General features: G+C 32.6%; 1 protein-coding gene across 3 annotated transcripts in view; it reads left to right on the top strand.

The window, feature by feature from the left end:
* Positions 1-12,426, top strand: part of ZBTB11 (zinc finger and BTB domain containing 11) — a 32,871-nt gene that overhangs the window by 11,902 nt on the left and 8,543 nt on the right. For 2 of the 3 annotated variants that reach the window (XR_004232975.1, XM_031959608.1), the window contains exons 5-11: positions 84-263; positions 1,243-1,479; positions 2,506-2,650; positions 3,644-3,761; positions 4,380-4,538; positions 4,653-4,828; positions 8,305-8,836. Coding sequence is in view for 2 of the 3 variants with exons in the window: in XM_031959608.1 (XP_031815468.1) it covers positions 84-263; positions 1,243-1,479; positions 2,506-2,650; positions 3,644-3,761; positions 4,380-4,538; positions 4,653-4,828; positions 8,305-8,822 (1,533 nt within the window). In the remaining variant the exon portion in view is untranslated. Of the gene's footprint in view, positions 1-83; positions 264-1,242; positions 1,480-2,505; positions 2,651-3,643; positions 3,762-4,379; positions 4,539-4,652; positions 4,829-8,304; positions 10,590-12,426 lie in introns of those variants that run through there. The other variant, XM_003763533.4, reaches the window with a different exon arrangement.

Genomic DNA, 12,426 nt, shown 5'->3' with positions numbered 1-12,426 from the left:
TTCTGAAAGTTCCAAATAATATTAGCAAAATATTAAAGAAATCTAACACTCCTTCATTAAAATGTTTTTTATCCTGTAATTAGGTTGCTCTGAAATTGGTTCAAAGAGGGAAAAAAATGAAGCAGCCCAAAAGAGAGGCTAATGAGAACACAGAGGAAGAAACAACACACAGATGTAGTGAATGCGGAATGGATTTTCAGAGACGCTATGCACTTATCATGCACACGTTGAAACATGAAAGAACTAAAGATTACAAGTGCCCAGTAAGTTTTTGCTATTTAGAAGATACCTTTATAAGTGTGATGACTTGAATCTGAAGGATATTTTTTTGTTTTTCTGATAATGATGGTATCCCATCTTAGTTTAATTTTTCTTCCTTCTTTGCGCATTTTTTTAAAAGTATGTTTTTGTCTTTTTATAGATTGATTTTGATTTTGTTTGTCAAAAATAATCTATTAGTCTTCTGAATCCAATTCTCCCTATGCAACAAGAAAACTGTTTGGATCTGCACACATACATTGTATCTAGGATATACTAGGACATATTCAACATATATAGGACTGCTTGCCATCTAGGGGAGGGAGTGGAGGGTGGGAGGGAAAAATCGGAACAGAAGTGAGTGCAAGGGATAATGTTGTAAAAAAAAAATTACCCTGGCATGGATTCTGTCAATAAAAAGTTACTATAATTAAAAAAAAAAATAATCTATTAGTGTCAGGGGCTGCATACAGAAAGGTTGAGGAGGATGTGGATTGAGAAAAGTATTTGGCAATTAAGAGATCATTAGGGACTTTGGAGGGAAAAGTTTTGGTAAAACAATGGGTTTGGAAACTGGATTGAAAGAGCTGAAGGAAACAGAAGAAAGGTACTAATTGTAGAAAGCCTTTTCAAGGATTTTAGCACCTAAGGGCAGAAGAGATACAGGATTTTAATTAGCAGAGATGAAAGGATCAGATAAAGGTTTTTGGAAGACAGGGCATGTTTGTAGATCATAGGAGAGGAGCCCATAGACATGAAGAAATTGAAGATAAATAATGAAGTAGGGAGTATTAAGTACTTTTTTGATCCTCTACTAGATTTTAACTCAAGGAACTCTTTGTCTTATATCTAGGTATTTTCCACAGCTCTATGGCAAACAGAGGCTCAATAATAAATGTCCAGGGATAAAGATGGAATTTCCAATTATTTGGATTAAAATTAAGTGTATTTATAAATTACTGGATTTAATTTTTTGTTTTTTAGTTGTGTAAAAAAGAATTTCAATATAGTGCTTCTTTACGAGCACACCTCATTCGACATACCCGAAAAAGTGATGTACCTACTTCCTCTACTGCTGAAGAAGATTCAGGAGCATCAGTTGAAAAGGGTCGAACCAAGCGGGAGTTTATATGTTCTATATGTGGAAGGACATTGCCCAAACTATATTCTCTCAGAATACACATGTTGAAGCACACAGGTGTAAAGCCACATGCCTGCCAGGTAAACATATATGTATGTGTGAATGGATATGGTAAAAGAAAATGTTCTAAATTAATGTAGTGGAGGAACAAGTCTACCATATTCTCATGGCAGAATAACTGTGAATCACTCTCACATATAAAAGGTTACAGAGTTCTATTGTTTTGGGATTTCTTCAGGCCATGAGTATTTCATTGGAAATGCAACAAAATTGATCAATACAGTCATCAGTATAAATACCATCCTATCCAAATTAAAGGACATACCTTTCTGTTAATAACTAGTAATAAACTTTCCAGGAAATGTACATTATAAGGGAGTTTAATTGGATATGGGTAGGAAAGGGGTGGTTATGGTTAAACTATTACCTAAATTTATCAATTTTTAAAGCTATACATTTTTCGGAGCCTGTTGGAACAAATTGGTTTTGTCTGCCAAATGCATTTGTGGGTTCTCATTTTGTCATCCTTAAGAATCCTCTTAACTATTTGGATTGTCTAGGATCCAAAAAGTATTCTTTGAGGGGTCTGTGGTTCTAGCAGAGTTCTGGACCTTCTGTATTCTGGTGTACTTTTAAGTTCATCTTTCTTCTGGGAGTCTAGACTGACATGGATAGCCAGCAACAAATTGATTTCTAGCTTCTTTTGAGTCTGTTGGGTTAACAATAGACTAATAATAGAAATGGTAGACACTAAGTGTAGACAAATCACTTCACTGACGTGAGAGTCAGTTTCCTCATTTATAAAATGGGGCCAATACTTAAATTATCTGTTTCACAGACAATATGAGTAATTATTGTGGCATTTACTAAATAATATAAGAGTAACTTGGTTGTCCCTTCATGAGCAATGTGATGGTAAAGAAGTTATATATAGCTCTACAATTGGAACAGTCAGTCCTTACAATTTGACTTTAAAGTAGTAAAGTTCTTTTAGTGGCTTGTGAATAGTCCCTTGTTCTTCAGAAACAGTACTTGCTTTCCCTTTCCTTTTTTTTTTTTTTTTTTTTTTTTTTAAACTAATAGCTTTAACAAAAAACTTTTCATAGGTCTGTGGAAAAGCTTTCATTTACAAGCATGGTTTAAAATTACACCTGGCTCTTCATGAAGCACAGAAACAGTTCCAGTGTGAACTCTGTGTTAAGTCTTTTGTCACCAAGCGTAGTCTTCAAGAACATATGAGCATTCATACAGGTACTGAGACCAATTATACTGATAAACTCTGCATGTGTGTGAGTGTACATAATTTTTGTTCTGGGAAAGGAATTGCTACTAAAAAGCTTCCTTCAGAGTAGTAAATTGTTTTATATTGGAATACTAAAAATTGGTTTGTTTGACTTGGGGAAAATACATATTTTTTTTCAGTATTAAAAAGGAGCTACTAACAATGTTTTGCTTGAATAATACAGCTTTGATATAGGGTTATATCTTTAGTACCTTAAAGAAATTAGGCTATGCTGACAAGAAATTTAGTTGTAGAAAAATAATAGACTTAGTAATTAACCTAATCTTTGATTTTTTTATGAGCCCCAATATAATAAAGGCTTACACTGTTAGTATTCATTAAGAAGATATATGACAAAAAGTTACTATTAATTCAACAGCACTTTAAATTATTTTATTAATAATATTATGTATGTTTGTAAGACATTATTTTGTCAGTAAAGGACAAATTTGTTTATTTATTAGGTCATGTAGGAACTCCTTGCAATAGCTTTATCATCCATAGGTTGAGAGAGATGGCATTGATAATATACTTTTATATTAATTATATCTATCGTTATTGCATGTACCATTTTAAACATTACATTTTGAAATGAAAGGGTAGAAATGTCAATGAAAAATTTTATAGGAATGTAGTTTTTTTTTAATGCTGTACTCTGTAACTTGTTTTAAAACTTATAGTTGTCTTCCTATAGACTGTACAGACCCCATTCGTTGGATGCCAATTTTTTTATTGATAACAAGTGGTGATCCAAACATTTACAAAGTCGTTATTAAAATAAATACCATTGGGAAGGGGATTCAGAAGAAAATGGAACATATTTTTTGCTAGTATCTTTTTAAAGTTAATAGACATTTTTTAAAACTTTTTTTTTTAGTCTTAAGTTCACAATATATAAGACTTTTAGGAAAAATACTATTGATAACCTAAGTTTCAAACTTGACAGTTTTTTATTTTAACAGGAGAGTCAAAATACCTTTGTTCAATCTGTGGAAAGTCTTTTCATAGGGGCTCTGGACTCAGCAAGCACCTAAAGAAGCATCAGCCAAAACCTGAAGTTCGAGGTTATCAGTGTACTCAGTAAGTATTAGGATATAAAACATTTAACTAAATCCAGCATTTTTTTCTGTTTGATTATTTGACAAAAGATTATATGTTGTAGAATTTTTGTTTCAATTTATTTAAGATGGTGTTTCCATAAACTTACCATGTTTATAAAACTTATTTTGCATTGTATAATTGCAATTTAGATTCAGAGAAAAGTTGAGATAATCACTTCTATCAATTATTTCATTGCAGAGTTAGGGGACTAGAGACAAAATGTTGCATGTGTTACTGGACATGATTAATGTGTTGGTTGGTTTTGCTGAACTGCTTTTTCCATTTCTTTTAAAATTTTTATTAAAAAGGATAGGATGGGAAAGGCAAAGGTCTCTATCAAAAGAAAGATGTGGGGGGCAGCTAGGTGTCACAGTCAATAGAGCACCAGCCTTGAAGTCAGAAGGAATCTGGTCTCAGACACTTAAAACTTCCTAGCTGTGCGACCCTGGGGAAATCACTTAACGCCAATTGCCTCAGCCAAAAAAAAAAAAAAAAAAAATAGATGTGGTATAAAAACAAAAGACATTAGTAAAAAAAAATGAAAACTTGCTTTGAATAAGAATATAATTGTTTGATGATTAAATTTCCTTATTGCAGATGTGAAAAAAGTTTCTTTGAAGCTCGAGATCTCCGCCAGCATATGAACAAACATCTTGGTGTGAAGCCATTCCAATGCCAATTTTGTGAAAAATGCTATAGTTGGAAAAAAGATTGGTATTCCCATGTAAAATCTCATTCTGTCACAGAGCCTTATAGGTAAGCTTTGGAAGATTCTGATCTGACATAAGATAAGAATTAGTACATCCAGGTCTGATTCATAGGATTTTTCTGATGTATAAGTATTGGGTAAAATTATGTATTGTATTTTAGGTGCAATGTATGTGGCAAGGAATTTTATGAAAAAGCCTTATATAGAAGACATGTAAAGAAAGCTACTCATGGGAAGAAAGGAAGAGCTAAACAAAATCTTGAACGTGTATGTGAACAATGTGGAAGAAAATTCACTCAACTACGGGAATATAGAAGACATATGAACAACCATGAAGGTAGTCTATATATTCTTAAGTGTGTTAATACAGAAGGAATGCCCTTTTGGAACTGATTTTCTCCTCATTTTTTATCTTTCTACCATGAAATCCAGTTAGCTGAACTTTGTTAAGGTAGAAAACAGTTCTACACTTGACAGGGTAATGCACTATGATGATGTGACTTTAGATAACAGGGATCTAGGGCAACTAGAGAGCACAGTGGATAAATCATAAGCCCTGGAGTCAGGAAGATCTGAGTTCAAATTAAACACTTGACACTTAGTAGCTGTGTGATTCTGGGCAAGTCATTTTAACTTCCATTACCTTGCAACAACAACAAACAGAAAACAGGTATCATCTCCAATACCATGGTTCTCTTTAAGAACAAAGAACAAACAACATTTAGTATGTATTGGGTATCTCCAAGTAATACTAAGTTGTAAAAAGAGATCTTGTCCATGTATTGGCATATCAAGAGCAAAATTAATTCAATGAATTCATTTTCTCCTTTTACCGTAGCTTCTTCCATATGTGAATGTACTATCTATAGAAGATATCTGGGGCAAAATGTGACATTTCAGTTGCTGTTGTATGGTTTGAAGATTTTTAAGATTATGATTTTTTAATTTTCATCAGGTAGAAGGATAGAGGAAAAGGATGAGTAGAAAAGTCTTTTGAGATCTAGACAGCCATTAATTTACTCAGACCTGTTCAAACTTACAGGATGGTATCCTGGATAATTTCAGGTACACTTTAGGTACTTGGGTAATTTGACCAATACCCTGGACATCTTTAATTACAGTAGGTCCAGGAAAAGACATTTCAGAGCCTCCAACAAATAGACTTTGAAAAAATTTAGCTTGTAATTTTCTCTGCTTTATATTGCCTTTCTTCCCCTATCCCTACATATGAAATATTAGAAAAGTAATTGCTGCTTTAGACTAACTTTATCTATTTGGGAAGTTTTCTATATTGTTTATTCACTGAGTCCTTAAATTTGTTTTCATTTATCTGAGACTTTGCTGACTTAAAAAGTGATAGAAATTAAAAGATGAGGTAGACTTACAAACTGTTAGTTGAATTGTGATTAGTCCAACTATTCTAGAACACCATTTGGAACTATATTCAGAGGGCTATACAATTGTACATACCCTTTGTCCCCAACCATACTGCTACTGTGTTTATATCCCAAAGAGATCAAAGAAAAGAGAAAAGTATTGATCTATGCAAAAAATATATATATTTACAGCAATTCTTTTTGTGGTGACAGAGTTAAACATTGAAAGGGATGCTCATTAGTTGCGAAATGGCTGAACAACTTCTGGTATATGGTTATGATGGAAAGCTATTGTAGTGTAAGAAATGATGAAGGGGATGGTTTCAGAAAAACCTATAAAGACTTGTTTGAACTGATGCAAAATACAGTGAGCAGAACCAAGAAAAGAACATTATAACAGTAGTATTATAATGATGATCAACTGTAAAAGACTCAACTACTCTGATCAATACAGTGATCCATGAAAATTCCAAAGGACCCTTAATGAAAAATGTTATTTACCTCCAGAAAGAAAATTGATGAGTTTTGAGTACAGATTGGAATGGGTTTTTTTTTTTTTTTTTTTTTTTTAATAACATGGCTAAGATTGGATTTTTTTTTTTTTTTTAAACCTGATTTCATGTGGGTAAAGAGTATTATTACTTTCTTTCTCAATGGGTGGAAAAGAGGCTAGAAGGGAGGTAAAGAATTTGGAACTCAAAAATTTTTTTTAATGAATTTTTAAAAGGAAGTAACAAAAAAGCATTTAGCTTGTATTCTGAGCTATAATACTTCCTTAAACAAATTCCATAAGGACCTCTGATTCAGGTATTTATTAATAGCTAATACTTTTCCATCTTTGTCTTCAAAGATGATAATAGAATAAACTGGTCACTGAGAAGGTTGTAGTACTTACAGTGAGAAAAATGCCATGATGAACATTATGTCTTTTAAAATGTTAATATATTATAAGCAATAAACCAGGTGATTTCCCCTGGTTCATAATTCTACTACTATTTGCATTATTTTCTTCAGTCCACAGAAACAAAAGTTTTTACTATACTTATTTATAACACTGTCACTGTGCTGGGTACTGTGGTGGGAATGATAATAAGAGGAGGTTTGAAAAAGAAAAAAATAAAATAATCCCTCCCCTCAAAGTTTATATTCTACTGGGTATAAATAATTTGTACACAAAGAAGTAAATACAGAGCAGTTTGCGAAAAGAAAGAGCTAATTGGGAGGAACAGGAAGCTTCAAGTTCAATTTGAGTAAGAGGTGGTACTTAAGCGTTAAAGGAAGTCAAAGCTTCTGAGATGAATAGAAAGTGAATTCTAGATGTAGGGGATAGGCAAGTGCAAAGACACAGAACGGGCAGATGGAATGTTGAGTTCAAGGAACAACTTAACTTATTTACACCAGGTTGGCTGAAACATAGTATGTGAAGGGAGTGGGGTGGGAAGGAATGGGGAGTGTAACATGAAATAAATCTGAAAAGGTATCCACATTGTGTAGAGATTTAGATGACCTAGGCTGAGGAATTTGTGTCTTATCCTAAAAAGGGTAGAGAGCCATAGATTTTTTTTTTTTAACTGGAAAGTGACAGGCAATGAGGAGGCTGAACAAGAGTGATGACTGAGTGGAGAGTATATTTAATAGGATGTGTGGAGATAGATTTAAAAAAACTTGGCAATTGATTAGACCAGTGGTAATGGAAGAATAGGAACTAGTATTGAGGAAAACTCCAGAGCTACCAACCTGGAGAAGGATGATGATACCATCAACTGAAAAAGACATAGGAAGAGAATATAAAGAGGTAATAACTTGTTTTGGACATTCTGAGTTTTAAATACTAATGAGTTACATATTAGTGCTTAGCCATCTAGGTAGAGAAATGGAAGGACAAAACAATGATTTGACAAAAAAAAGTACTAAAACTTTTGGAAATTGTAGTCAAAATGAAGAAATACGTTTAAAATGTTTGTACATGTGTAACCCATATCATATTAATTGATATCTTGGGGAAGGGGAAATCCAAAGCAGGGAGGGAGAAAAAAATTTAGAACTCAAAATCTTACAAAAATGAATATTGAAAATTATCTTTATGTGTAATTGGAAAAATAAAATACTATTGAGAAAGAAGAAAATTACAGTCAAGAGCAATTCTGAGTATCAGTGTTAATTACTAATGTTTACACATTTTATGTCATTTGTGGTTTTGGAGTATGTCTCCACCATAAAGTCAGCTCCCTGCTTCATTCAGCTTCCCATTTTAGTCTCCAAAGATGCCACCATTGTTCTCTTAATACGGGAGAATGTCCTTGATTGTTTTTATCTGTCAGCTGTTATAAAGCAAGATAAGCTTCTATAATCTTAAAACTAGGCCTGTATGTGAGTACCTATATAAGTTAAAATAATTTCCTGGTCACTAATATATCCTTTTATTTTCTTCCTGTAGGAGTTAAGCCATTCGAATGCTTAACATGTGGGGTTGCTTGGGCTGATGCACGTTCCCTGAAACGCCATGTAAGAACACACACAGGTGAACGGCCTTATGTCTGTCCTGTATGCAATGAAGCTTATATTGATGCTCGAACACTTCGAAAACACATGACCAAATTTCACAGGGATTATGTGCCTTGCAAGATTATGCTGGAGAAAGATACCCTTCAGTTTCATAACCAGGGAACTCAAGTGGAACATGCCTTTAGCATCTTAACATCAGGCATGCAAGAACAAGAAAGCAGTGGTCCTCAGGAAATTGAGACTGTAGTAGTGACCGGAGAAACCATTGAAGCCATTGAAGCTGTTGCAGCTACTGAGGAATGTGCATCAGTGTCAACTCTTTCGGACCAAAGTATTATGCAAGTAGTTAATTATGTACTGGCACAGCAGCAAGGACAGAAAATATCTGAAGTTACAGAAGCTATTGAAACTGTGGAAGTTGAGGTGGCACATGTTTCAGAACCAGAGTGAGCACAGTAATGGAGGTAGAGGAAATTTTGGTGATGACTCTTCCTGTGCCATAAACTTGCACATGTTTACAACATATGACTTACAGCTCAGAGTCCCTATTTCAAGGTTTTTTGCTGCTTGATGACATTCTATCTGCATTGCTAAATAGTCTCTCCAGCCTGTAGGTTCTGTCAAGAAGTCTCTCACTTTCTGTCTCTGTCTCTCTCCTTCCTCCCTAATTTTAGTCATCTAGTATAGAGAAATTGGAAACAAATCTTTCTATTTAATTGTTTATCATGGTATGATTTTTAATGGATTTAATGGTACAGTTTCAGTCCTGGTTTCACTTTATTTTGAATGTATATTTTGAAGGATACTTCTCCACTGGGTTTGCTGTCCTTTTATCATCAAAATATGAAGATAAAATTTTTTGATTTGACTTGCCCTATTTATACAGATTGAAAAGAAAATTCAGATACTAAAGCATTTTACTAGTGTCTCTAGGTACTATTGTGTACAATATTAGTTTTTAATGTCTTTAAATCTGTGATTTGTGTCTTACTGTTTAAATTCAACCCCCTTAAAAGTCCAGGACTCTTCATTTTAAAGCACTTATTAAGCCACATGGTTATAAATCAAGTTTGTACTTAACTATGTAGGCAATCTATAACTGAGTATTTGTCCTAGTTTTTTTTTTTTTTGCCATGAAATTGCATAGTAGATCCAGCAAAATAGGCCTTGTTTTGCCATCTCTTCAAGGCAAGGAAATTGACCCTGAGGGTGGAGAGCTTTGTCATTGTTGAAATTGAACATTGTTAATGAGGAAATCCTTCCATGTTAACTTTAGTACAATAAGTGGAAAGTCTTGTTCTTTTGCTATAGCATGAACAAGTCAAAACTAGATTTAATGTTTTCAACCATCGTATCATGTTTAATTGCTTAATTTAGTTGCAAAACTGAATCAATTTAGAAACAGAATAGCCACCAACACATGCAATAAGTTACAAGAATACTGCGTAATAGTCAAGTTCAGTGATAACAAATTCTTTGCAGCCCTCACTACAATGTACTAATCTAAAAAATATTATTCATTTGTAACCCATCTGATTGTTGAAAATGAATTCAATAAAAAATAGATTACATGGAAGCTGAAAATTACATTTATTCAAGGGTATATATTTTTGGAAATGTTAACATCTGTATTCAAGTTTACCAACCTCTCACCTTTCCAAAATCACCAAGGTAGCCTTGGTAGCTCCACCTAAAAAACTATTACTTACAATGTAATTATTATAATTCAAGTGTTTGGAACAATTGTAAAATGCACAATTTAAAAAAAAAAAAAAAGTTACAGGTGAACTGTTCCTAAAGCACAAGAAAAGGATGTGCCTTGATTTATACACAATACCATGATATTTATTCCAATTTGCCTATATAATATGACTTTAAGGGCAAGGAGTAAATATGTTAGCCATGCATGTATTAGATTTGCATATATTATATTTGCTTTTGCAAATTTTCCAATCTTGTAATAGTTATGGCTGACATTCAATTTTAGGAAGAAAATTTAAAAATAGTCCAATTTTTAAAAGGCTGCTTTTTTGGGGGTCCAGAGTGGGTTTTTTTTTTAGGCTCTTATGAAAATTTGTTTCAACTTGACTAAAATTTGGAACTATCATTTTTGTTCACACATACTCTTGTTTATAGTATTGGATTTACTGAGTTGTAAGACAAATAGGCCATTGATGTATGTCATAAATATGTAAATAAAACCAGCTGTTGAATCTTGCTTAAAAGCTTTGAAGTTGAATAGAGGGTTGTCATTGTATTTTAAACTTGCAGTTCTTTCTAAAAGGCAATTTTTTTCCCCCAAATAACATTTTATCTAAAATTAAGTTGATCAGTTTTATTAGGGCAAAAGAATAGCTTTGTTTCTTAACAGATCTTTTATTACTCTTTTAGGAAAATGTTGGGCCACGTGGGTCAGGGTAAAGTTAAATTTAATACTACTTCCAAGACAGATATAATCTAAATAGTTTCCAGCTTAGCTTGAGAAATGCATTTTAAATGTACATAAGTTGGTATTAAGCATAGTAATAAGTTTTTAAAGATATTTGAATATTTAAGATATTTTAATGTTACCATGAGACAAATTATTTCAGCTTTAATTATTCCATAATTATTTGGTAATTAATATGTTAAGAAATAATCATATTAGGGAAACAAAAAGGATTTTCTCCCCCAAACAATATATTTTCATATTTTTCTTATGGTCAGTAAAAGCTTGATAATTTTAAAATGATGTTTCTCTGATAAAGATAAGAGTTAAATGTAAAATAATACTGCACAAAATGGAAGGTTTTTTAAATCCTTCACAAAAATAACTTCTAGACTTTTCCTCTTATTAGTGAACTAATTTGGAACTCCAATTTCAAACTCTTAATTTATCTTAAAACCTCTACTTTAAATAAACTCTACTAAACTTAATCTTTAAATCATCATCATCAAAAACTCATTCCTCACAGTAATTATTTAGTGAAAATGTTTTGTATGTTATTTAAAAAATCAATAAGCAGCCTTAGCCTGAATCTATTTATAAGAAGTCTACTTGAAAGAAAAGCTAGTTTATTAAAGGTTATGAATTTATTAGAAGAAGATTAGTAATATACAAATATAAAATCTTATTTGGCATTCATTTCATTTCTGCTTTTGAAAGTAAGTGTGTAGTTTTCATACTCTGCTTTCCTTTCCTTTCTTAGGAAGGTAAGACAGACCTTTGAATTAAAGTTGGTAGGGGGAATAATTGGATGTCCAGGCCACCTTGAAGTTTTATTGAGATTGATCCTGTCTATATTTCTACCCACCCCATCTCATAATTAGTATTATAGCCATTTAATTAAAAATTTCTAGTGCCTGTGTGTCCTACTGCCTTGTAAAGCAAAAAAATGAAAGAGAATTGATGATCTCAGGTATTATGGAGGAAAAGGATCTTAAAACTTAGTTTCCATTTTTGATGGGTAGCACACATCACTGATCAAAAAAAACCAAAGGTCTGACTCAGCAAATTATTTTTTGATGTATAACTCATTTAGACCATTCTTCTGTGATTATGGCACTATAGGACACTTAAAAAATTTTTAATAATATTCAGTTCAATGGAACATTAGCTACACATCACACACTGAGCTGACAAAGATGAAATAACTCACATCAGTACAGTGACTTACAGTTTAGGATATATTTTCTTTTAAAATTTTTTCCCAGGTTACATGTAAAAGCAGCTTTTTTTTTTTGGGTATACACATACATTCATTTTTAACATGTTTCCTTATGAATTGTGTTGGGAGAGAATAAAACAAAACAAAAGGGAAAAACCACGAGAAACAAGAAAAAAAAAGTGAACATAGCATATGTTGGTTTATATTTGGTCATCTCCATAGTTCTCTCTCTAGATGCAGATAGCATTTCCATCCAAAGTTTATTGGGATTGCCTTGGGTCACTGAACCACTAAGAAGAAACAAGTCTGTCATAGTTGATCATCGCACAAACTTCCTATTAATGTGTACAATGTTTTCCTGGTTCTTGTTTTGTTCAGCATCACTTTATGTAAACTTTCCAGGCTTT

Source organism: Sarcophilus harrisii, chromosome 3 (assembly GCF_902635505.1).
Source record: "Sarcophilus harrisii chromosome 3, mSarHar1.11, whole genome shotgun sequence".
NCBI lineage: Eukaryota > Metazoa > Chordata > Mammalia > Dasyuromorphia > Dasyuridae > Sarcophilus > Sarcophilus harrisii.
Note: the sequence above shows the minus strand (reverse complement) of the source record. Positions and strands in the feature narration are given on the sequence as shown.